The 26656-nt window shown below is 55.8% G+C and overlaps 1 protein-coding gene across 1 annotated transcript in view; it reads right to left on the bottom strand.

The window, feature by feature from the left end:
- CACNA1E (calcium voltage-gated channel subunit alpha1 E) overlaps nucleotides 1-26656 on the bottom strand; it is a 109762-nt gene that overhangs the window by 70484 nt on the left and 12622 nt on the right. The window contains 6 exon segments of the mRNA XM_029962219.1: nucleotides 1266-1447; nucleotides 1566-1718; nucleotides 2473-2576; nucleotides 13044-13183; nucleotides 13613-13718; nucleotides 22372-22638. Coding sequence (XP_029818079.1) covers nucleotides 1266-1447; nucleotides 1566-1718; nucleotides 2473-2576; nucleotides 13044-13183; nucleotides 13613-13718; nucleotides 22372-22638 — 952 coding nt within the window.

Below are 26656 nucleotides of genomic sequence, written 5' to 3'. Positions count from 1 at the left end.
TAGGTGCTGTAGTTAAGTCTCTAATCCCATTGACACACCAGAAGCAGACAAGAAATCGACTTTTTTCGGTCTGAACACTCAGGTGGTTCAATCCTGCTTAATTCCCCCACTGAAGCAGCAGGATTCTGACACTGCCATCTCCTTTAGGAAGAAGAAAACCAAATCCTCATGGTAAGGTCAAGCCTTTTCCATGAACTCTCTCTTTCCTACTCCAGTCTAGGTTTCACAATCCATCTGTCCACAGGCACCATCCTGCACCCCCAGAAGTACCCTGGGATGGACTGAGTGGGAGGAAGGGACCCAACACCGGCAGCCTGGTACCTTGGCCTACCTTGGGGTTAAAAAGCAGCCTTTCCATCAATGACAGAGGCACCACTGAGCCACGTTTCCCCATCACATGCCATCCAATTTGCCTCCCGCAGAGCAATGCCACTCTACAAAACTCCGGGCGTTATGGGAACCAGGGTATAAAAACATTCCCGGTGCAATGACGCCAAAATTGATGCTGAAATTAGGCTGGGAACAGAACAGGCACGGTTGCTTCAAGCCCACAAACTCAAACATACTTATATGGCCAGTCGCCCACAACGATGTTGCACTTTGTGATTGCCTGCAGCTTTTTTTTCTGCTTCCAGCTTTGCCCTCAAGTCACTCTCTGGGCACCCCAAGAGTTTGGCCATCAGTAACTTCAAGCAGCTGCAAACCACAGTAACCCAGCCCAGACATTCCCTACTCCATCAGCACAAATATCAAAGATCCCAGCTCCCTGTTGGACACTGAAATGTCCTGGACCCCCCAGGGCAGGGGGTCCAAGCCTAGCTCCAGGGCTTTCCCAGGCCACCATGGGGATGCAGGCACATCTGCTGCCTGGTGTACAGGGAGAGCACATATGCAGTGCCCAGACAACATGCCCCCTCTCATGGAGCGGCCCTGGGGAGCACAGGAGGAGTAAGAGGAAAGGAAGGATGCCTCCCCAGGGACAGCCCTCAAGCAGGAGGATTGTTGCAGCCCAAGCTCACATTGCTCTCTGCAATGGGCAGCACTACCCAGAGTTGGGGACCAATCCCTTAGAGCTCCCTTTGTCTGGAGCAATGTAACACATGCCTCTATCCACCATCTCCTGCCCAAATGGGAAGGACCAACTCCATTCCCATTACAAAGGAAACTCAGGATCTTACAAGTTTCCAGCACACAGAAGTGCTGCCTCCAGCTCCCCCACCCCCATGCCCAGCTGCCCAAAGAGACCCCAGAGCAACTCCACTCACATTGTACAGGACTGTGGTCCACCCTTCCATGGTGATGCACTGGAAGACGGTCAACACAGCAAAGAGGATGTTGTCGAACTGCGTGATCCCGTCGTTGGGACCGATCCACTCCCGGCACTCGTAGCCTGGGGGGCAACCCTGCACCCCACATGGATGGGGAGGGTCCAGCTCCTCTAGTTCACCTGAGAGCACACAGCGGGGAGGCAAAGGAGGCAGAGGTAAGGGAGAGGCAGGAGACAGCTCTTCCCAGCTTTTTACCACCCAAAGGATGCAAAGTGGGTGCAGAGCCCTTCTCCTCACCTGAATTGTTTGTGTAGCAGGCTCGGTGCAGCTTCCCACTGTAGAACTCCAGGCCAATGATGGCAAACATGAGGATAGCAAAAAAGAGCAGCAAGCCAATCTGAAGAAGAGGCACCATGGCCTTCATGATGGATTTCAAGACAATCTGCAAGCCTGGGAGAGGAAAGAAAGGCACAGCTCAAAACAGTGATGCAAACCCACTACCTGAAGCATGTCTGTGTCATATTTGGCAAGAGGAGGACAGTGAGCAGAGAGGAAGGACAGTCATCCTCAGAAAGATGCAAGAAGCTAGCAGAGCCTGAAGGATCCCTTTAGGCAGGAGGACTATGGACAAAAGCACCATCCCAAGGGAAGGAGGGCCAGGCCACAGAGGAAGGCTCCAGGAGGGGTTGTTTTTGGAGCTGGTCCCCACTCTAGTGTCCTAGCTGTCTTTGTCCCACCTGAACTTGGTGGGGCATGACTAGTGCAGCTCCACCCCCCTCACTGCCCACAAGGCACAGATCCAGCACACTGTCCTGCTGGTGCCCAGGGCAGGAGGGATGGGAAGACTGGAGCGAACAGTAGCCTTGTTTCTTTATTTATCCCCATGTCAACAGATGAAATCTTGCAACAAAAAAAAAAAAAAAGTAATCTCCCCTGAATAAACCCCAGTCCTGAAAGGATCCACCCACTGCCTTCTGGTCAGGGAAGCAGAGCTGCCAGCAGGCTCCACCAAGCCCAGCCTTGTGCCAGTACAGGGAGGGCTGGGCAGGGGGCAATGCTACCTGGGGACACCAAATGCTGCCACCCTAGAGTTCCCACTACATCAGGTTTGTCCCCTCTTCCTTGATTTCACCCCTCTCCTTCTGAAGGACATCAGGGACAGATGCAGACACCCTGAGAGGAGGACCAGGAGCATCCAACTTACTGGGAATGCCCGAGACGAGCTTCAGAGGCCTGAGCACGCGCACGGCCCGCAGCGTCCGCAGGTCCACGTGGGTGTTGAAGTGTGTCCCAGCAGTGGCGAGGATGCTGTGGGCAGACAGGGAGAGAGCAGAGTTATCCCAGGCAACGCCCCTCGGCCACCTCAGTGCCAAAAGCCACGTTCTCGTGCCAGGCTGGGTGAAGACACAGGGAAGACCGTGCCCCTGGGCAGGTACAGAGATTCAACAACCCCCCCAAAGGCCCATACGTCAGTCAGCCCCATTTGATGCTGGCGCCAAAGCTCATGGGCCACTGTGATCACCCAAAGTGACCCAGGGGCCCCCTCAGCCCCAGCAGTCCCCCACTGATGCCCCCCACATGCCAGGATGGCTGGGGACAGCCCCACATCACCCGTGCTGTACAACTGCACTCAGGGATCTCAACACCGCCGACATCGTGCTCGTCCTGGCTGCGAGGGGTTAACCTCCCTTCCAGGCAGGTGGCACGTGGAGCAGAGATGGGGCCCTAGAAATGTGGGTCACTCCCCTGATGGTCACCCATGTTCCCCTGGCAGCCCCTCCAGCCGTTAGCTGCTCTGGCTTTTTCCACACATGGAGCTTCCTTAGAGTCCCACCTCTGGGATTGCCGAGAAGGAGCCGAGAACCTCACATACATTCAAAAATCTATAGTAATGAAAGTTTGATGACCTTGGAAGGCAACTGGCAAGCACAGGAAGAACTCCAGAGATTTTCTTTTAAAACAAAGATTTTTTTTCAAGCCCGTCTCCAGAAAACAAATTGGGGCAGGAGGGGGGTGGTACATACTGAGTCTGGCAGTGGAAACACTCAGGGTTCCTGTACCTGCTCTTGGAACCAGAAGGCTGTGCCTTACGGGTACTAGCAGAACCCTCTCCCATCCAGGCTTGGTCTCCAGGTGCTGGGTGAGGAGGAGGAGGAGGGAAGATGCAGTAGAGCAGCAGGAGATGGGAGAGGAGGGGATGGGGAGGAGAACGGGACAGAGGGAGGCAGCAACCTCAGGGTTGTTTGCAGCAATCCAAAAACCCAGGGAAATTGGGTCATTGTTCCACTAATTCATCTAATTACAGGCCAGAGCAGCTCTCTGGCGTGCTGAGCAATTAGCACTCTTTCTCTCCCCCTCTCCCCGAGGTACGGCAGGTACCAACCTGTCCCTCCAGAAAGGCGGCTGGGTTTCCTAGGATACCCTGGCAGCAGAAACGCTCTCACATCTGCAAACCAGGTTGTTTCAGCTCCTTTTCCCAGTCTCATCTTCCTCCCTGCCCCAGCACAAGGGGTCAGCTGCAAAGCCTGGTCTCAGCAGCAGCTGGGATGCATCACCCACAACTCCCTGTGTATCACACTGCTTATCCCATACATATAGAGGGATCTTTTACCCTTCATGGCACTTTCTCTTTCCCCCCGAGCCCTTTCAACACAATCTCCCTGCCCCAGCCCATGACCAGCCCCCTCCTACCCACAGGGCTCACGGGAGAGCAGAAAAGGGACTTAATTAAGTCAGAAGCACCCAGGGGGCTGGGGAGAGCTGCGCTGTTAAATTGGTTGTAAGATCAAAATCAATAAGTATGATAAAGCATGGCCACTCAGCAGCATGAGGGAAAGAGAAGAGCACTGGTACTTTTATCCCTTTCACACAACCTGCCAGTGAGAGCAGGGTAACTCAGCACTCCTCAAAATGCCAGCGTAGAGGACACGCCGTGCCAACGTCATGCTGGAGACCCCGAGACCCTTCTTCAGCTTTTGCTCCCCACGTCCCAACACCTGGTGTGCCACCAAACCTCCCAAAGGGGCATGTGCAGCCCCTGCTCTGACTCCAGCCAGCACTGAGCATCTCCAGGAGGCCAGGGATGCCCCTGGGCTGGACACAGGCTCCAGCCTTTCTCCTGAGGGCTTGCCAATGCAAGCCCAGCTGGAAGGCTCCTGGCAGCAGAGCAGGGTGGGGATCGACAGCTCTCTCCTCTCACCACAGATCAGCACGAGCCGTGGTCCTGCCCGGCTGGATGGAGCCATGGAGGTGGAGCCATCACCTCTCCCAGCCCCACCAGCACACTCCCCCTCCCCAGGGCCAGAGCAGCACCTGGGAGCGCCCCCGGCTGCAAAGTCCTCCGCTAACCCAGATTTGTTTGAAGGGCTCCGGAGCCCGTCGCGCTCCAGGCAAAGTTCAGGCGATTCCAGGGCACTACTTCCCAGCGCTCTAAATTAGCTGCTAAGAATGGGACTCCTCTGTGGCAAGGTGACATGCTCCTTGTCCTCGCTGGGGGACAAGGGACATCACGAGCTGTTTCGGAAGGAGGCTTGGACAGATCACCAGAGCAAGGCGGTTGCACTCAGACCTCTCTCCTGACTGATGACAAAAGCAGGACCCAGCACAACGAAATAGGTGCCTGCACATCCTTCTGCAGGCACAGCCACGGCGCAGAATGACAGCGGATGGCACTGGGAGCACACACTGCTGGACCTACTCCCAGCAAACCCCGCCATCCCAGAGCCTCCCAGCAGGGTCTGAGCAGCCCTGGCACCACCTTTTGACCTATTAAAGAAGCTGGAAAAAGCTAATCAAGCCTCCAGGCACACAAGCCTGGCTGCTGACTGCTTTTCCCAAGCCCTTCCACGGCTCTAAATAACAGACAGAACCTCTCCCCAATAACCAGGCTTTGCTGGTACACACAGACACCACCATCACATTACTGCTAATAATAAATACAACATTCAGAACACACCTTGCTGCTTCGGACTTCAGCATTGCACCACCTGTCAATTATTATTAACCCTTATTATTAACCCTCTAATAACACCTACTGTTAATTTTTTTTTTTAAACTATATCACCCAATTAAGGTTTGTTATAGCTCCCAAGGATGCACAGCCCAGAGATGGGATGGGGCTGTGACAGACCTTTATGCTGATACAGGGTGGCAGCTCCGGTATCTGTAGAACAATTTAAACCCTTTTCGATCACTTACAATATCCACGTCTGATGTGCTAATAATTATTCTTTATTTTTAGGCAAGGACCCAAACTAAAATTACATCTCACCATCCAAGTTATTTGAAAAAAGCTGCCAGATTTAGGCTAAAAAAATCCCAATGATCTCATACTTTTCATCATATGTACCGGAGGAAAAAAAGAAGGGGAGAAAAAAAAAAGTGAAGGCGTTTTTATAGGTCACCCAGGCAAAGGGGTTAGTTTTACTTCTTCGGAGAAAAGGGGGAAGAGAGACTTCAGGTGGAGAAAAGAGCAGAGATGAGCTTTTGGAAGGATGCAAATGAGAGAAGAGGCAGGATGGGAAATATATGCTAATCCCCCCAAAGTATAATTGAATAGCGAGCAATCATCGGCAGACAAAAACACGCTTTCAGGGGAGGGAAAAAAAAAATAATAATCCGATGCTCTGTGTTTGCAAGCAGGATGATTATTTTATTTTATTTATTTTCGAGGCTCCCGCTGGGGCTGACACACCTGCAGGCTTTGGGTCCGGCTGCCGGCACAGCCACGCTCAGCCCTCGGCGCCGCTCCAGCTCCCAGCAGCTGAGCAGAACACACCCCCTCGCCTCCAGCAGAAGACCTGCACCTATGGATTTCTTCACCCAGGGGTGCAAGAAAAGGTAAAAAGAAAGAATACTCGTGTTTTAAACGACTCCCTGGCCTTCAGGACCGCGCAGAATAAACTACGAATGAAGCTCGACGACCCTGCCTACACAAAGTCATCACTGAACTCAGGCACTGTCCCACAGTACAGCACCCATTGTGCCTCCTCTGCCTGTGCCAGGGGATGTTCACTGCTGGGCTCCCATCCCCACCAGCCCAGCCCAGCCCACCAGCAGCCCTCAGGTATAGCACACACAGCTCAGGGCATGCTGAAAAGGGCTTCACACCAGGGACCCCAAGCAAAGGCTGAACACCCAAATGATCATATTTGCCCTCAATTCATCCCCCCACCCCAAACTGAGTATCCCTCAACTATCTCCCTCAGGGACCACTGCTGAGGCACACACAGACAAGCTGACCCAGCAAAGGGTGTGCGGGGTAGAGAGGGAGATTGGTTGAGGCAGACTAATCTCAGCCCAAAATCTGGGGCAGGGAGGGTGCTAGCTGGCTGGCTGACGTGCAAATTAATATTTATAATTAAGTGGAAAGGCCCCTGAAGGCTTGCACTGCCACCTGACTCTACAGGGGAGACTACTTCATAATTAATACACTGGTCAAACAGCTCACAGAAAGTAAGTTACCTGATGAATTTACCCCATTCTTGCCCTGTTCTGAGGGTGAATCAATCCCTCCCCTCTCTGCAGACAGCACCATACATAGCAGGATGTTCTCAACACTCTTGGGTCCAAACCTGGCTCAAGGCAGGGCCAGTGGGATCAGGTCACCCACCCTGAGGATGCTCCAGCAGAGTGCAGTGACTCTGCTTTGGGGATACCAAGGGATGGGGATACCAAGGGACAGGGACACCAAGTCCAAGTCCTGCCCTCAGCACAGTTCAGAGCAACGTCAAAGCCTCCATCACCTCAGCCTGCTCTTTCTGGGTTTCAGGGCCATGACACAAGTGGATTGCCCTGGTGCAAAGCTGCTGCTCCCACCCTTCCCAGCAGCTTTGAGGGCCCTGAACTGGACACCAGCAACTCCCTGCAAGGTGTGACGAGGCTGAATGACAAAATCTGCCTTCACCAGCCTTTGATGTGGGGGATGAAATAATTCCTCAAGGCCACCTCTCCCTGGAACAGCCCTCAGGATTCGGTGCATGAGGGAGTATCCTGCTCTGGACCCTGAGAGCTGCCTCCCTCCTGCCTCTGGTCCCTGCATTGCTTCTTGGCGGATATAGGATTTGGCAGGGAGAGATGATGCTGGTAAAACTGCATTTGCACACACAGGACCTGGTGGAAACTTAAAGTCATTGACAGGAGGCAGGAGAGCCCGTCCTGCAAGAGAAATATAGTACAGACAAGCTTGTACCACAGCAGGACCTGTCTGAACTCATGCCAAGGGAGAGGCCCAAGATCCCAGGGACACGCAGGGGTGCAGGGACATGCACCTGGGTGATCTCACCTCTCCACATGAGGATGTGGGGGAAATAACCCACTGCCCTTTCCCTCAAGCAGGTTTCTACCCTCCAACTCGACTCCCAGAGCGAGGTCCATGGCAGCACAAAGAAACAGGGACTTTGCCCAAGGCTTTATCCCCACAGGAAGAACAGGAGCTTCACCTCAGACCAGGATGTCCGGGTGCAGAAGGGGATCACACGGGGTGGAGGGGTGCCTCTGAGGGGAGGCAATGCCCCCGGGGACGAGCAGCCACGTGGGAGGGACTGACTCACTCTGCGGCTGCAGGAAACCAACCGCCGGGGAAGAGGAGCCGGGAAGGATGGAGCAAAGCACGTGAGCGGCACGCGGGACGGATCCTGCACTGGGGGAAGGCAGGATGCCTGTCTCCCCCAAAGCCAGAGACATAGTTATGACTGCCCAGGGGTCCCCCCACTAACCATCTCCAGCAGTATGAAGGCTTTTCCCTCATCACCCACCCTCTCCCCCCTCAGCGAGCTGGGGAAACGTTGCAGCCCCTTGTAGAGGTGCCGGTGTCGGGCACGTCCCACCGCCGTGGCATATGGCACATGAAACATTCACAAAGCTGGGAAATCAATTATTCATCCCAATGAAAGACAAAACACCTTACTAATTGTCCTGGAAGGAAAGAGCTGGGGAAGGGGTGGGAGATGGGGCAGGCATCATTCATGACAGGAAACAAAGTGAAGAGAAGAAAAGAAGTCCTGTCTGGTGGGATCAAAGCATTGCTCAGCTTTTGGACCCCGGGGTTGTCTCTTTACTACAGGACAACACTCCTTGCAATGGTTGAGGTTCCAGTGGGATAACCACATCGGGATGCTGCCCTTGTACTCTGATTTAGTGCTTCTTCTCCAAGCCTCATATCCACTCCCCCAAGCTTCCTTGCCTAGAATTGCACTATATTCCCTTGGTTAGGAAAACACAGGTGTGGGTGCTGGGGGAAGAGCCTGTTCCTAGCCCAGGTGTGGCAAGTTTGTGCTCTCACACATGCTTGATATGCAAGGCATACTGCTGGGGGCCAGCACCCCAAACCATGAGGGGATGCAGCATATGAATATTCCCAGACAGATCTGCTGCCAGCCCCTGTTCCCCCTCCAATTCTGGAACTCCAAGATCAAGAAGACCACCTGAACACACAGAATTTGCACAAAATACTAGGAGGCAAAGCATCCCTGCTTCTGCCATGGAGGAGGATCAGGAGGAAGTGTGAAAAGGAACTTTCCAGGACAGTCATCCCAAAATCCAGTCAGCACCACAAGGAGCAAAAATGCCCTCCTCATCCCTGGGCTCACATTGCAGCCCTGCAGCGTGGCAGGAAGCAACCTCCTCGGAAAGAAACGCTCTGCCCTGCTTCACACCAGCCACATCAGGAAATCAGGGCACAGGTATGTGCAGGATTTCCCTGGGAGGTCAGAGGGAGGGGCCTGGCTCACGGCTGCCACTTGGCTTTGCAGGGAGAGGACATTGGTCTTCGGGACAGGACTTGGAAGAGCCAAGCTTTCCTCCTCCAGCACAGGCTGGTGCCCATCCGGTTGGCTCTGGGCTTGCTAAGGGCATGGCAAGCACCGCCAGTAATCTTTCAGTCCTGCCTTTCCTTGGCCACGCTCCACCCCACAAAATCCTTTAATGGAAACCACCGTGCCCAAGGGCTTCACAAAAGGCACCCAGGTGCAGCAGCTGTTATTAAACCCTCTGAAAAACCCTGACACCAGCTCTTCCTTTTAGTGACCCCAGTGTATTTATTCTGGTTTTACAGCAGCTGCTTCCCCGGCTCCCGAGCAGCACAACTTCACAAGGGCCCTTTGATTCCCATTTTGCTTTTTTTCCCCATTGTTAGCAGTGTTCCCCCACTCCTTCACCACTCACATGTTATTGTATTACTGCTATAAAAAAAGCCAATGGTGTGATGATGCTCAGGCACTGGAGTGTGTGAAGCACACACCCACCTGGATATTTGCAGAGGGAGTTTAACCCTTCTTATTCCACGAGCACCTTCAAATACAGTGTAGCACAAAGCAGGCAACTGCAGGGTCCTTGTTCTCTCTTCCTAATGGCACCCAGGGAGCAGGGAGCTAATGCTCCAGTTCCTGATGGCTGAAGCTCCTTCAACCTCACCCTCTCAGGACCACCAATTAAGAGGTCACCAACCTCCCACTGCCCTTTCCGACCCATTTTCTCCTTTTTTGGTCCTGGTCACACTGTGTTAAGCAGGTCACAAGTCCAGCTTCAGCAGCTGGCCAGCTCTGGTCCATGCACAAAGGTGAGCATCCCCAGTCCCCAGGGGAAACGCAGATGTTCCCCACCCTGGCTCTGCCTCAGAACGAGTAAAGGTATTTTATGCACGCTTTCAGATAAAATTATTTTTAGCTGGGGGAGAACAGGCTGTTTTTTCAGGCAGCAATGAAGATTTGGAAACCACAGGTTATAAACAGAGCAGGTTTACAAATGTGACTATTAGTTCCCCGGTGGAAGCTTTAGCATCAGGGAGCTTTAGGTGGGCGTTGATTTCCACTGAGATGAAAAAAACTGGATTTATTGACACAAGAAGCAAACACAGGTTGAACCCTAGTCAGTGCCATCCATTCCTGCAGAGGATCCCAGGAGGCTGCTCGCAGGAGAAGCCCCTCATTAGGCTAATTTACACCAGGGAGAGCATGCAGAAAATCCCACTTCTCATGGAAATCCTAATGTGCTGTCTGGGACCATGATGCCACCTACACTAAGGACCTCTCCCATTAGATATATGGCAAAAAATAAGTCCAAAAAGGAAGAGTATTATCCTGCATCACACTTGGAGGGACAAGGGCCAGAGAGTATGATGCTGGGTCCCTCTGGTATGGATCCTGGGGTGGTTTCTGCTCACACAGATATCCTCTCTGGTCCATCAGCCTCCCGAATGGGTCAGCACATCCCGAGGCAAGCGGGCAACCCTACACCTCTGATGCTCACAACATCCCCTCCACCACACCACTGCCTCTTGGTAAGCGACAAGAGCATCCCCAAGAAGTACTTCCCACAAATCTCTGTCCAGGCACTCGCATATTCATCAAGCGGAAAGTTTTAGTCCGCAGAGACGATCCCGAACCCGCCGGTCGCCCGCACACGTCCCCCGTGCAGGCTTCACCACCCGCCTTACGCAACCGACACAGAACGAACCGCCAAGTGCAAATCTTCTCCCACAAGCTGTTTGCAAGTCATTTGCCAGCCAAGGATTATTTGCTGCAGAAATTTGCCAATAATTCAGCAGATCAAACAGGCAAGAGTTCCTTGCAAGGGAGGCGCAACCATGGCACCAAGGAACAGCAGCTCTGTCGGCACCACGCAGCAAAAGCAAGAGCTGAACAGCACAGAGGAGCCCAGTGACCTGGTCCAGCTGATCCCAGTGACCCCATCCTCCCCTAAACCAGTCCAGGATGAAAATCTGTGTGTTGCCTCCTCCACCCATCACAGCACAGATTTTGCCCTGAAAGGTCAGTGAGGCCACGCCAGCAGGCACCAGCACTGATGGAATGAAGCCAGCAGATAACCAGGGGTTTCTTGGGAAGGGTTTCCACTCCGCTGGAGGAAACATCAGGACGGCAAGGCAGGTGATGGTGGTGAAGCAGATGCTGGATGGAGGGCTCTACCCCAAAACCAGCAGTGCCAGGAGGACCCAGGTACCTCCTGTCAGGGCGGCTGACACGGAGCTCACAGCCCTTCATGGACAATTGATTCCCTGGCACGGGGCCCGGCCCGGCGCGGCACTGAAAGGAGCTGGCGAGGCTTTTGCGAGTAATTGCCGAGCGCTGACTCAGCACCGGCTCGGTTACAGTCAGCTCACCCCGAGCCGCGGGGAGGGCGGGGACGGGTCCACAGCAAACTCCCCCCTCCCAGCCCAGTGCTTCCCCTTGGCCCACGCCCCAAAGGATGCCCGGGCCGGGAGATGGCCAAAGGGCATTTCCCATCCACCCGCCCGCCTCCTGCGCGCTCAGCCCTGCACCTCAGCTGCGTGGTGAGAGCCCCTCTTGTTGCTACCAGGGGCGACACGTGTCCCGTGCTGTCCCCAGAGGCGTGACCAGCGATTTGAGCAACTTTTCCCAGCCCAGGAGCCACAGAGTCCTTCCCAGGAGTCACTCGGCAGGGGCAGGAGAGCAGCAGCTTCCTGTGCGACTGCACCGCCCGCAAGTAGCCGGTTTGCTGCCCCCACCAGAGGCATCACCCCACCACCAGCACACCCTGCCTTCTCAGGCAGACATGGTCCCACACCCCAGCGAGGCCATCCAGGTCCCGACTGGACAAAGGGAGTCAAAATGTCCCAGACCACGTTCTCCTCAAGACTCCTCTCAAGCACAGTCTCAACCTGCACCTCTCCACCATGGACAAGCAGCACCCATCACCACACCCCTGGCAGCACCAGGCTCAGCGTCCAAATTTCCTCCTCTGAACACCCAAAGGGGAGTCACATCCCATGTGGTGCCACCACCTTGCAAGCCAAGAGACAGGACTGTGCAGCAAACAGCTCTGTAGAGATTCCAGGCATCTCACCTGGCTCCCGTGCCTCAGTTTCCCCCACAACCCTGCCACTGGCTCTGCACCCAACAAAGCCCGCGAAGTGCTCAGAGACCCACACAAACCATCTGTTTGTACACATCAAACCAGCTCCTCTGAACGTGACGTTTCCATCAGCACGCAAAAAGAAATAGGCACAACCCCAGCACTGCTTCCCTGGAGCCCCTTGGTAGCTGCAGGCACCCACCTGCCCTGCACACAGCGAGGGGAGTCACCTCGGGAGGCTTCTGCTCGAGCCATTGCCACTGTCAGCTAACACAAGCCCAAATGCCCCTGCTCATTCCTGTCACCAACACAGCCCATCATGCTGCAAGCAGGACTCAAATCTGGGCCATGTCCCTGGCAGGTGACACCATCAGTGACACACGAGCAGCACCCGTGAAGCTCTGTGTGCTGCCACCCCCAGCATCACTGCTGCATGCTGGCATGCTGAGCAGGCATCACCTGGGAACGTGACCCCACCCAGACCTCATTCCCAAGCCCCCAGCACCAGGCCAACACTAGAAAGTGCTTCAAAAGGAAAAAGGACAAGAGATTTTCCTCCTCCCCACACAGTGTCTGAACAAAACCTCTCCCAGAACACATCCAGTTGCTTATCAGGCCATTCTCCTCATCTTCACCTCACCCTGTGCCCAGATGAGTCACAGACGTCAGGACACCAATTGAGGAAAGCGAGACATGGTGCCCTCAGAGCCAGCCATCCTAGCCTGATGGGGACCCTTGTCCCACCCTTAGCTGCCCACACAGCAAATCCAACACAGGAGCCTCCAGCACAAGGAACCGTCCTCCCCTTCCTCCCAGTTGGGATGAAGAACCACCACAAACAACAGCACACCAGGGCCTTGCCCCACATCCTGCAGCTCATGTCCCCACCAGGACGAGCCCCCATGCCCGGCTGCCCAACCAACCCCCCAGCCCCACCCCACTCACCCGCTGAGGACCACGATGAAGTCCATGACGTTCCAGCCGTTGCGCAGGTACGAGCCCTTGTGGAAAACGAACCCCAGAGCCACGATCTTAATCCCAGCCTCAAAGCAGAATATCCCAATGAAGTAAGGCTCCGTCTTCTCCTGCCGGAGGGAAGTCAGTGATGCAGTGAGAGGGGGGGACTGAGCAAACACAGCACCAGGTGTTTCACATTGGCCCAACTCATGTCCCATCCCACTTTCCCCAGCCCCACCCTCTCCTCTGGGAGCTTTTCCAGCCCTTCCTCAGCCACATCAACCTTGGGGAAAAAAGATGGTGGCTATAAGCCACCCACGGTTGCCCAGTCCTTCCCCACCCCGTTTTTGAAGGGCTTAAGCCTTCCTGAACCCTCTCCATAGAGGAGGAATATGTTGCAGCAGCCCCAGAAAGGCCAGAGGATCTGGTCTCAGAGGAAACCTCCTGCCCTACCACCCTGAAACCAAAAGCCTGGCAGGATTGAATATCTCCCCTTAGCTGATGCCTCTGCTCACCCACCAGCCCACCCAATGCAGGGATGGACACAGGGTACTTACTAATCTCCGTGACATGGGCGTCTTGTCATCCTCAGGGAGGTGCTGCTCGAGGGCCAGCACGATGCAGTTGGCAATGATGGTCGCCAGGATCATGTACTCAAAGGGAGTGGAGGGGAGTTAAGGAGCAGAGAAGAGGTGGATGACATTCCCAACCCGCCAGCCCTCCCTGCATTTCACCTGCTCGTTAGACACCACCACCACCACTCTCCCCAGCGGAACATGCACACACACACAGCCTGGCTTTCACCTCCTGCTGCTCCCAGGCAGGTGGTTGAAGCCCACCTTGGTGTTGTTTGGAAATGGGAGGGGTGACAAGAGAACTGAGAGCCCCCAAGACCTTCCTCGCCTCATCACCTCCCTCCTGAGCTCATGTGTCATTAACCAACAGCCTTTGCTGGGCTGGGAACTCCCCTGGGAGAGAGATGGTGTTTGTGGTGGTAGCCCAGAAGATGGGCACAAGTCTGAAGGGGGACAGCCAGGCTCTGATCAGGTTGGGCTTTGTCTGGAAGAGGGTTTCCATGGTCCCTGGCAGTGTTAGGGAGGCTCTCCCTGGTATGATACATTGCTGGCCAGGGCTGCTTTCCTTCTCTTTTCATCACAAAGCAACGGGAGATGGGGGTCAGGGCTTGGAGAGGGAAGGTGTCACAGGCTATCAGCAGCCCTGGTCCTAAAGCATCCCCATGAGAGGGACCATCTGCACTGCCTGGGTAGGATGAGGCAACCCTTGCAGGTCCTGGGAATCTGACCTGGATCCATCCTCCCTGTGCTGGCAAGGTGGACATGCCCTTGCCAAGCACCCTTGGGCAGCAGGATGAGCCCAGGGGGCACTGGGAGCTGCAGAGCACGTGGCTGAGCTTTCACAGCTCAAGACACTGACGGCAGCTGAGGCTGAGCTTTGGTTCAGGCAAGGTGGAAACTCCCTGTGGAAACATCCCAGCTCAGCCACAGCTCAGCAAGACTCCAAGGGGTAGCAGCACCTTGTCAACAGGGCCTGGTTGGACACTTAAAAGCTTCCTAAATCCTACAGACATGTCTAGGTCTTACACACCCTTCTCCAGGAGCAACCCTGAGCCTGGACAAGAGGCAGCAGGTGCTGGCTTCTGAGGACCTGAGTGGGAGGGGAAGGAAAGGGCACGATGACACCCAGGAAAGCACCCCAAACTCAGCTCCCTCCTGCCTTTTGATTCATGGGATCAAGGCAGGGACAGGGAGCTCCCTCCTCCTGCCTGGCCCAGTGCCGAGCCCTGAAAACAAAGCACTTCCAAGTGACAGGACGGCCATATCTTTCCAACTTCCCATCCATCTTTCCCACATCTTCACAATAAAAGCCCTGTTGTCCTCAATAACAAAACGTGGAGCGATTCATCAGCAGGCAGCACACCCCTGCTCCACTCCCTCCATGCCAAAAACCCACAGCTCAATTACTGTCACCACTGGCATCAGCAGCCACCCCGGGAGGGGACTGCCACCTTCCTAGAGCTCGTCTCTGTGGAAAGAGGATGTGATCCCACCAGGGATGGATTTGCCTGTAAAGAAATCATCCACACTCCCACCATCCCAAGCCAGCACAGAGAACAGCCCCCTGGCTGAGCCTTTCCCCATCACACCAGGCTTCTCCAGACCCAATACTTTCAGGTTCACAGCTCTCAGACCAGGAGGTCCCCAATGCCCGTGACATCAACCCCGGGAAAAGGGGTGATTTTGTCTTTTGCAACATTGCCTTTTGGCCACTAACTACAGTGTAATGCTTTAAACCAGTGGCCCTGAGCCCATGGACAAGAGAAGATATTCCAGTGCTGGCCACAAGCATGGAAAACAGGGAACCATGAAGTGACCCTGGCAGGAGTGATGCTGCAGCAGCTAGCAAGGTGGGAGCAGGGATGGGCATCAGCAGGTCCCCAGAGAGCTGACCAGGAGGCACAGCCAAGGAGAGCCTGCAGGAGCTGGGAGGTATTTAGCCCAGCAGGAAGAAGAGCCAGGAAAGATCCAGCCAAGGCATTTAAAAGGCCACTCAGTGAAATTAATGGTCGCTAAGTTAGAGGCAAACCCAAAGAGAGATGCTGCAGAGCTCACTGCTGCCGGCTCGCACCACGCTGCCAGCCAGGCACGAAGCCTGAGCGGCTCCCTGTGCCTGGGGAGCGGGAGGCCAAACCCCAAAAGTTTTCCTCTGAGGATTAACACAAGTGGGGATTTCACAGCATGGCTCCTGCGAAAGCCACGTCCCCTCCCTGCCTCCCACCCCGGCCGCACGCTCCAGCCGACGGGCAGACCGCGGCGCTTGGCCCCGAGCCACCAGCCTGTTTGGGATCTTTTTGTATCATTTTCCTGAAAGTCTGCGAGCAATTAGCACCGGCTTAAAAGGAAAACAGCGCGTTAGTGGGGCGGCGCAGCCAGCTCCCCAGGCACCAGGCACATTTGCCTAGATGAGAAGTGTGGGAACTGCTTGGCGAGTCCGTCTGTCCGCCCCGGCACGGCAAGCATCCTGCACTCCTCCCCACCACAGCCACTGCTCCCATGGGGGAAACACCCAGGTGGGAAAAACCCAACTTCTCCAAAAGCAGCAGTGCCTGGGGGGCTCAGGACCACCTCTAGTGGCTCAGCTCGCCCCTATGTTTCCTTGAGGGCCCCAACACCTGGTTCAAGCGCACAGAGACAGTGCACACCTACCCCAGCACAGAATCACACCCCTGCTCCATCCTCCAGCAAGTGCATGGCATGTGGGTGAGGAGATATCACAGAATCAAGGAATGTTTGGGATTGGAAGAATCTTAAAGACCATCTCATTCCAATCCCCCTGCTGTGGGCAGGGACACCTCTCACTAGACCACATTGCTCAGAGCCCCATCCAACCTGGTCGAGTCTGAAAGGGCAATTGCTTCCCTAAGCACTGACTTAAGCATGAGGTCACTGCCAAAAGTGACTCTCCAAACCCCCATGGCCCACTTTTCCAAGGAGCTGAGCCTGGGCTATCACATCCAGAGCTGTGTGAAGAGCTGCAAGACATCAACCCCGTGAAAATAAGCTCCCATAGCTCCAGCTGTGCCAGGTTTTGAGAGGCCAAGGGTAAGAAAAACCTCCCAAGGGACAGCAGGAACATCTGGCTGAACCAAGGGATATTTTATCCCCACACTTCATGTCTGTCAAACAAGCATACTCCCAGCTCAGGGCTGGAGCCCACCAGACAATGCTCTGTCACTGCTTTGTTTTCTCTCACATTAGATGTCTAATTACACAACCTTCCAGCCATCCAAAATGCAGAGTAGCCCTAGCCTCCCTCCAAGCCTGGTAACGAAAGCCCATCTCTCTCCAGCCTTCTCCTACTCCTCCTTCGTCTGGTTTCTCCTGGAAGATCATTAGGGAGCCGATAAAAATAGGTTTTCTTATTGATTTATCTCCTTTACCCAATGCTCTCTCCCCTGAACCGTTGACTTGTTTCCTTAGCAACTCGGCCGATCCCTGTGCACGCCACACCTGCAGCTCCATGCTTCCCATCCAGAGCCTTTGAGGTGGGAACAGTGACCCCAGGCCATACAGGCATCTCCCCGAGCCATGACCCAGACCACCCGGAGCAGGCACTAAGCCCAAGCCTGGAGTTTGAGCACCCTGGTGGGTCTGTAAGGGAGATGTTCGGCCACCAGCAGATCCTTTCTTCCAGCTGCGACCTTCCCCTTCACCTTCCTCCCCAGACAGAAGCCCAAACTGGCCTGCCCAGGACATCTGTATTGCTAAGGCAGGGAGTGTTCCCAGCTCCCATCCCCAAAGATAGATTTATGGAGCTGATGGTACATTGATGCAATCTCCACAAGAGGCTGGGTATGAGACAAATCCCTCCCCGGATGTGGGCAAGGGATGGGAGCTATGGAGAGCTCCACTCCATCCCTCCATTTCTCAGTGCCTTCTCCCACTCCTGGGCAGGCAAGTGTGGAAGCAGCAGAAGATCCAGAGGAGTGAGGTCACGGGGGCCTTGGGGAATCCTACTTCCAAGTGCCAGCAAGAAGAGCAGGAGCAATTTAACCCCTTAATCTGCATCATCCAGCTCAGTTCCAACACCTCGTAGAAACTCATGTCTCCATTTCCCCACCTCTCCCCAGGCTTTCCCAAGGACCTGCTGCTCTGAGGGGCTTTCCCTGCTTCCCAGATGTCAGTGAGAATGAGCTTCAGTTTCTACACACATGAACTTCATCTTCCTGGTCCCAACCCCAGCACTGCTGCCCGTCCCACACAGACATGGTGAGACAGGAAGAAAAACCCATCTCTTCAACACCCCCCTCCCTAGGACCCCAAAGCCCCTCCTCTCAGCTCCATACCCCAGCAGGAAAGAGAGCACCTCCTCTCCAAGGCTGTTTTCACAGAATCACAGAACGGTTTGGATTGGAAGGGACATTAAAGATCATCTCATTCAAATCCCCTGTCGTGGGCAGGGACATCTACCAGACCAGGTTGCTCAGAGCCCCATCCAACCTGGTCTTGAACACTTCCAGGGATGGGGAGTCCACAACCTCTCTGGGAAAGAGAGGTTTTTTTGTTTCCAGGAAAAAACAGAAGTGCCAAGTAGAGCAAAGCCTCTGAGTAGTCCTAATTCAACTGTGGGATTCCCCAGCCCCACAACACTTCCCTGGCTTGTCCCTGAGGACAAAAGGGATCTTCCCCCACCTACAAGACTATCCAGTGCCCTCAAGCAGCCATAGAGCTGTGAACCCTCATGGCTGTCCCTATCCCTGCATCCCACCACCCATAACTCCCAGCCCACCTGTGCTGTGCTCGGGGTTGACAGAAACCAGACCCCAAATCCTCCCACTACCCTTTAAACACGACCCAGCTCCTATGTGCCTGTTACACGCAGGGTCAGGAGAGCGAGCATAGGCTTGAGGTTGTGCTTGTGTCCCTGCACAGCTGGCAGGGAGCACCCAGCCTGCCTAAATCCCACTGCACAGACATGCTCACTCTCTGCAGTCACAGACATTGCTGCTTATGACTCCAAAATGTGCTGGTTTGGTTTCCATCAGGGGTTAAACAGAAGGCAGTGACAGCCAGGAGTCCAACGGGGCAGAGCTGCCCACACTGCTACTGCTCCTGTAAGGATTCAGGATGTGGGATGCGGGGTCTGCCTGACACGTGCAAACAGTTCCATGGAGAAGCGTCTCCTTCTCCCCCACCTCACCCTGGAAATCAAATCTCTCTCCTCTCCTCCTCCTTTTCTTTTTTTTTTTTTTTTTTTAAACAAAAAAGAACCGCATCATGTGATTTTCCTGCCTTAACATCAGTTTTTTAACTTTGGTTGCCACAGCAACAGGATGCAACTTGGCGTCACCATGACAACAGCTGCCTCTGTTTAAATTCACCATCTGACAGGCAGCCTCGCTCTCCCCGGCTGTCAAAAAGATGGACCTGCCATTACACCTACTCGCCCCTCCCAAAAAAAAAAAAAAAATCTAAAATCTGATGAATGAAGGGCACAGAAAACAGCCTGGGAGAGGAAAAAAAAAATAAATAAATAAAAAATACGTTCTTGGGGAGCGCAAGGAGTGGAGCTGCCCAAGGATGGCACGACATGGCGCAGCTCTTCCCTAGGGAAAGCAAGACCTGCCGGAATCTTGGCTGGGGAAAAGCAAAGGTACAGAAGATGCTTGGCCAGGTGACACTGCCAGGGTCCCTGAGGGGCACTGCCCACACAGTGTCAGGTCTAAGCGAGACTCATCACGAGCAAAACAATTCAGGCACACATGGGTGTGCTTCCCACGGAACAAAATCCCCATGACTGTTGGATTGGGAACGCACCCTGGGGCCCTGCAGGCACTCGGGCTGCTCTTGGTCAGCCCAACACCAGATTTGGTCCTCCAAGGGGCCGAGATAGGAGAAACCTCTCACCACAGGGAACTAGATCCTGATGGACATCCCTCTTCCCTGCCAAACTCGGGGACAGGTGGAGTGGCCAGAAAGATGCTGTCCTTGGGGACGCAGCCAGAGCCACACAATGTCATCTGGCCTTTCTGAGGCGGGAGAGGGATCTTATCCAGGTCAAATGTGATTAGGTAGATGAGGAACAGAGCAGATATGGATGAGCTGCAGCCCATCTCATGTGCTAACTGAATTGCAGCTTTCCAGGCAGCCAAACAAATGAAATCAGGGCGAAAGGCCTGGCCATCAGCAGGAGGAGAGCAGGCAGGACGAGGCTGTGTTTCTCAGGGAGAAGAGGAGGAGATGTTCCTACAGCCAAAACAGCAGCTGCCTCACATTCTGGGCAGGACGGGCTAAAAGAGCAGCTCCAGTGGAGGTAACGCACTGGGCTTCCAAGCAAGGAAGTCAGCAAAGACCTGCCTCCCCATGGAGCTGCATCCCAATCCCAGTTGCTCCTGTTTCTCCTCCTTCCCCTCCATGCATCATCCCTATTTACACTGGGAAGCCAAACTGCAGAGGCTGCTGGTTATAATTACACAGTTACCCAGCAGATATCCAGGCCTGAATCACCAGATATTTTTAGCCCTATTACCTAGTCAACTGGAGCTGGATGAAGAAGAGCCTTCACTCCTCCCTGCGCTCCACTCCAGCCCCCTTGGCTGTCCTCGGTGCTGTGCCCACTCCAACCCATGGCACAGGGACTGGCCCATCACCCTCCCAAAGCCTGCAGCTCTCATTGACCATGGCCAAGATCCAATGCTCACCTCCCCAGAATGCCCTCATCCAGGAGCAATGCCATGGGCTGCAGGCCAGGCAGCTGAGGTTTTCCTGGCCCTACCAAAAGGCATCGGCTGCCTGTGCCAGGCTACAGCTACAAAGACAGGAACAACTTGCCAGGCCAAGCTAACCAAAACTCATCACTAAGAGGCCTTGCCCATTCCCAAGCCCTCAAAACTCCAGTGGTGCAGAGGAACTCCAGGGTGGATGAGTTTCTAGGAAAGAGATGGCAGCCAGGAGGAGGACAGGCAGGAACGCTCAGCTCTCGCACCTGGAGCACGCCCGTTCCCAGCACTCACACGGGAATATGTCACTTACTTCTGGAAAAAAAAAATATAAAATGAGCCCATCTCCCTCATGCATTGCAAATTCCAGGGGAGAATAATGCCGGGGAGTTTTTATCGCGTGGTCGTGGAGCTCCAGTCTCTAGGAGACAGCGGCTGCCTGGAGATGAGACATCACGCCGGCACGGGACCCCAGCCCACGCCGGGAGTGCCAGGCCAGCAGCAGCACCCCAGCTCCTTCTCGCCTTAAAGGAGAGCCGAAGGGGCGAGGGCCCTCCCACACCCCGCTGAAAAAGCACATGAATAATTTGGCACATTCTGGAAAAGCAGGCAGCCAGCCGGGCCGCTGCCCTGCAGGGCTCCGCGCTGAGCCGCTGCGTCCCCGTCCTCGCCACCGCACCAACGCTCCTGCAGCCACCCACCCGGTGGGCGCTGCCAGGAGGGGCAGATTTAGGGATGCCACAGGGAATTCAGGGCCCCTCTAAGCTGGCCCTGCACGCCCAGGTCACGCCCTCAAGCCTGGACACATTGCAGTTCCCCAACCAGGACGAGTTCCTGCTTTGCAGAGGTTTGACCTGACATGTCGGAGCTGCAAAGGGACATTTCCCAAGCGACGCTCAGCAGGGTGGGTGACCTGTCCTGCATCCCTGTGCCTTACCAGAGGCCTTTCCCCGAGGTACCTGTTGCACCAAACCAAAGCACTGCTGCCTGGCACCAGGGAAAGCCCTCCCATGCCCGCTGGAGGAGCCGGTAACTCAACCAACAAGTTGCGGGGAGAGAAAGCGGGAGAGGCGAGAGCTGCATGGAATGACTGCTGCAGAACATGGCACAGGGAGGGTCCTACAGCCAAAGCTTGGCCACACTGAAGTTTTCAGGCTCAGGTCCTCCAAGGGGACGAAGCCCAGGAGGGGTCTCAGGGGGCAGCAGGGCACTGAGCCCAGGCTGATGAGGGGATGAGTGCTGCGGTGCTGGGCACCGGCCAAGGCGCCCGGGGGCACCCACAGGGAGGGTGGGAGGAGAGAGAAGTGCGTGGGGATGTATGAAAGGATGGAGGAGCCGGGGAAGCAGGGGGGATATCTGCACCCGCCACCCAGCCCTACGAGGGGGGGGATCCCTGGGATAAAATCACAGATCCCCGTGCCAGCTTCTCCAAAAGGGCCACGGGGCACAGACAGAGGTTTTCAGCATCCTTCCCTCTGCCGCAGGGAGGGGGCAGCCAGTTCCCAGAGCTGCCGTGGGGGGCCGGGGGCTGCAGGGCGAGGATGGCTGTGCCCCTGCCAGGAGTGATCTGCAGCAAAGAGAGCACACACAGGAGCGACAGGGCCGCCACCCAGCAGCAACTGGAGATTCATGGGCTCCCAGGGAGCTGTCCCCAACGGGATGGGTGGCTCCACGTGGGGTGGAGTGACAAAACTCCAGCAAGGCATCAAGGCACACAGGAAAGGCCACGACACCACCACCACCACCCCCTCCCCAGGCACACGCACAGAGCATCCCAAAGCACGCAGGGTTAAACCGGGATCAGAGCACCCCTGCTCACCAGCACGGGGGGCTAACAAATCCAAGCCTGAGGAGGGGCTGGGGGGCTCCCTGCAGGGAGAAAGAGCTCAGCTCCCGTCAGGCACAGAGCAGAGGACAGAAGGGGAAGCAGCAACAGGGCGAGGAGAGCATCCCCGGGGGACGGGGCACCCCTCTCCGCACGCCTTACCTGCTGTTAGTGCCACACACACGTGTCCTGGGCGGCCACCGAGGCAAATCCAGGGAGCAAGGGGGGGCTCGCAGGGGGAGCAGAAAGGATATGGCCAGTCAATGAGCTTCTTGGCATATTTCCTGACTATGTTCTCTTCCCCAAAGAGGAAGAGCGATCTGTTGACGGTGAAGCAGTTCTGCCGGACGGGGATGGGGTTGTACAGAGCCATAGTCCGGGCTCTCTGCGCTTTGGTTTGCTTGAAGGCTCCCGGGCTCCCTCCTGCAGGGGCAGGAGCTCCTTGCCGGCTCCGGTTCTGGTCGGAGCCCCCATCTCCAGAGCCCAGCCTGCCAGCCACTGCCTCCCCAAAGCGAGCCATCCTGGAAGAAAACACACAGGTGAGCCAAAGCAGCAGCACCGAGGCGGCGGGGGGGTGGGAGAGAAGAGGGAGGGGGTTGCGGGGCGCAGTCCCAACCACAGCCCCCTCCTCCTCTCCGGGTGATGCTCAGCTCCGTCTCTCCTCCATCCCTCCAGGAGAGTAGGGACTCGCGTGGAGGAGAAGCGGCAAGGCACGGCACCGGCTCAGTGCCTCCGGCACGGCATGAGGGGCACCCCGCTGCTTCCAGCCCCCCCCAGAACGGCCACTCGGGCAGCAGGGAGGGCAGCGAGCCCTCCTTCCTGCTCGCCAGAGGCCGCAGCGGCTCAGTCCCTAAGCACCTTTCACCACGAAGCAATGGGTTAAACCCAGCCACATCCTTCCCACCGCTCTGCCTGCAAGCCCAAACCAGCCCCTTTTAACCCCCCCCCCCACCCCCCGCTTCAAAGCAAGCAGAGATCAGGCAGGGAAAGGGCTGAGATCCAAGTCCTTCTATCCACCCGATCGCAAAGGAAGACAATTCGGTACAGCACCCAGCGCAGCAGCCGAGGCCGGGGGAACAGGTTGCAGCGTGGTCCGGCTCAGTTGGAGCCAAGTGTCCAACTCCTTCCTCCCGACTCCATCTTCAGCATCCTGTGGGAGCCCGACCACCCATCTGCTGGCTCCCCGGGGCAGCGGGCAGGGATGGAGGGCAGAGCCCCCAGGCAGGCACCAGGGATGCTCAGCCCTTCGCTGCCAGGGCAGGAGCGCGTAAGGCGGCGTCGGCTTCCCGCAGGAGCCGGGCTACGAAATTAAAGGCTGCCGCGCCTCTGCAGCTCGGGGACAGCTCGCTTTAATGAAGTCAGTGGCAACACAGGCGCACACAAGCGCACACACACGCACAACACGCCCGGCTCGCTCCCTCGCTCCATCCAGTGCGTTCTTTTGGCAAGCACGGGAGCTGCCGCAAAGGAAAATCAGAGTCGAGGGGTGGGTCTGAAGGGAACAAAGGCAATGGGGGAGCCCTCACCCTGCCAGAAGCACCCCTCCCGCCCCGGCTGCAGTGGGCTTTCCAGCACACGGGTGCTCCTAGGTGAGTGGCTAAATTGGGGGGCAAAGGAGGCTCCCCTGCCTGCAGCCTCCCCACCGCATCTCAGCCCGCACCGAGAATCTCTCCAGCCACATTCACTGTCGTCGTCCCCCCCCCACCCCGATCCCTGGGACACTTCGAGGCTCCCGGCTCCCCGCCGGAGCCGCCCCGTCGCCAGCGGGTGCCCGGGGAGAGCCCTCCTGCTCACTCGCATACAGATCAGCCTTCTTTACATCCCTCCCCCCCACCTCGGTATTTTCTGTTTGACACATGATGTTGGCCAGAAGCAGCAGCAGCTCATCGGAGAGGTGTAAACAGCCCGGGCTGGATCTGTCCCTGCAGCAGCTGCCACGGGGAGGGGGGGGCTCTGACCCTGCTCCCCACCCAGCCAACCCATTATGGGCAGAGGACTGGGGACGCTGCTGGTGCTGCACCTCTGCATGTGCCAAGGTCACCCAGGGGTGCCCAGGGTCCCCTGGGCTGGGCTGTGCCCTGGTGCAGGGAGTACCTTGCCCACTCACCTTTGGGGAACCCCCCTGCCCTCCTGGCACCCACAGGGTACACCCACAGATCCACCCACAGATCCACAGGGACATCCCCAAGTCCTCTGTACCCACCAGGCAGGGCACAGCCTCGCTGCTCAGCACACCCTGGGAGCTGTTCACACACAGGATCCCCCACCCCTCCCACTGAACCCCGAGGTCAAAGAGCTCCCCAGGGCCTTCCACACTTGCTGCCTGCCTTTGCCTCAAGCAGAGCACCCAGAGCTCCAGCTGGTGTCACAAGACACCCTGTGTCCCCACAATGCTCTTCCCCTGTCCACAACACCACCACCAAAGTGCTCTGCAAACACAGTGGCTGCTGCCCTATCCCTCACACCTGCTGTGGGGCAGCCAGGAACACCTGAGGCATTTAAATTTAAAAAAAAAAATCAAGCCCTTAATAACATAAATTGTTAACTCATTTGGGCAAGGGCTTCTCCCTCGGTGCAGCCTGGCAGCACTTCACCAGGCACTTCTCCACCCTGCAGGCACTACTGTGACCAAAGGGCCACAGGGTGTGCTTTTTGTCCCAGGCTCTCATGGGTGCATTGCCAGGAGGCCTTGGGCTGACTGGGTGAGGAAGGATCAGGTCCTCCTCAGCAAGATAACAGAGGAATGTTTGCAAAACAGACTGTGGGATCATTGCCCCAGCCAGGCACCAAGACCCCACTAGCTCACCACAATGCCTATCTGCTGCATCCCTATTGACTCTGTGCCTCCAATTAGCCTTATAACCAAAATGGGTGTCATTTTGGGGGGTTTCAGCAAGTCCCCAGCTACATCACCACTACGCTGCAGCACAGAGTAGAGCAGGGGTGGGCAGATTCCTCCCAAAACACTTCCCAGGCCACTAGCCAGCCAGAGCGACCCTGGGCTTCCCTTCCACTAACAGCAGGCAGTGAGGTGGCCACACCAGTTACCAGCTAATTACAGTCCCTTCGGTTCAGTCAAGATACTGCCCTAAACAAATCAATTATAATTTGTGGCTCATCCCCTTTTCCTCCTCCTCCCCACCACCAACGCAGCATCAGGAGTGATGCCACTCTTCCCACCTTTCAACGCTGTAAGTCACTGTTAATTAAACCTGAGCCTGGGCCGATAGCCAGGAGCAGATCCTCAGCCTTGCAGAGCTCCTGCTTTGGCTCCTCCCGGCCCCCCAAGGCTTCTCCAACCCTCTAAACCTGCAACTGCAAGACCCCACCCAGCCTAAATGCTCAGGCTGTGTGTGGTACCCAGAGGCTGAGGAGAATGGACCCAGCACTGCCTCTGCATCCCCCTGCCTGGCTCAGAGCAAGGGGCTGAGGGGGAGGAAGGCAGCCTTCCTCCTCCTGGCCCCTCAAAGCAGGAATACACACCTTACCTGGACACTTCTGCTGGGGCAGTGGGCTATTCCCTCAACCTGGGGTTCACCCTTACCTCTGCATTTGCTGCTGCAGAGCAGAGCAGAGCAGAGCACAGGATGGCCCTGATGGGAGCCTCTCTCCTGCTCAGACAGTGCTAAAGGATGGGATATTTATGAGAAAGCAGCTCCTTAAGAGAAGATTGAAAGCCAAAAGGAAAAAAAAAAAAGTCTCCAGCTATGCCAAGAGATGCAAGCTCGGTTTCCCAGGATGTTTATTGCTGTTCTCATCTTGACCCTCACCCAGCACACTGGGATCCAATCCGTGAGTCAGGAAGAAGGGTGGCTGATGCCCGCATGATTCAACACGGCACAGGGATCCAGAGCCAGATATAGGGGGCTGTTTGGGTTTTTGTGAATGAAGGAAATCCAAGAAGAGAGGGGAACAGGCGGTGCCAGGACAGGAAGGCGCTTGAGATGCGCTTGGTTTTGCCGAGACAGGCTAACACTCCTCCGGTCTGGAGCACAAGGCTGATGAGGGGGCTGGGGGTGTTCAGGTTGGAGAAAAGGAGGCTCAGGAGGGACCTTCCTGCTCTCTACATCTACCTGAAAGGAGGCTGTAGCCAGGTGGGGGTTGGTCTCTTCTCTCAGGCAACAAGCGGGCAGGACAAGAAGAAACGGCTTCAAGTTGCACCAAGGCAGGTTCAGATGGGATATTGGAGAAAAAATATCTTCACCAAAAGGGTTGTCAAGCCCCAGAAGAAGCTGCCAGGGAAGTGGTGGAGTCACCATCCATGGAGGGATTTGTAAGACATATAGATATGGCACCTGGGGACATGGCTGAGTGGTGGGCTCGTCAGTGCTGGGTTAACAGTTGGACTTAATGAGCTTAGAGGTTTTTTTCCAACCTAAATGATTCCATGGTTCTATGATTCTCACGTTGATATCGCCATCCAAGCCTTCTCCTTGCTTTTCCCCCACCACTCCCAGCCATGCCACCACCCCTGCAGGGCAGGGCATCACCAGAGACACGGGGCTGCCCCTTCCCGGGTGAGCCCGAGACCCCCCATCA

Source organism: Manacus vitellinus, unplaced genomic scaffold (genome assembly GCF_001715985.3).
Source record: "Manacus vitellinus isolate BGI_N305 unplaced genomic scaffold, ASM171598v3 scaffold_44_pilon, whole genome shotgun sequence".
In the NCBI taxonomy this organism is placed as follows: domain Eukaryota; kingdom Metazoa; phylum Chordata; class Aves; order Passeriformes; family Pipridae; genus Manacus; species Manacus vitellinus.
The sequence above is the reverse complement of the archived record's forward strand: the minus strand, read 5'-3'. Positions and strand labels throughout refer to the sequence as shown.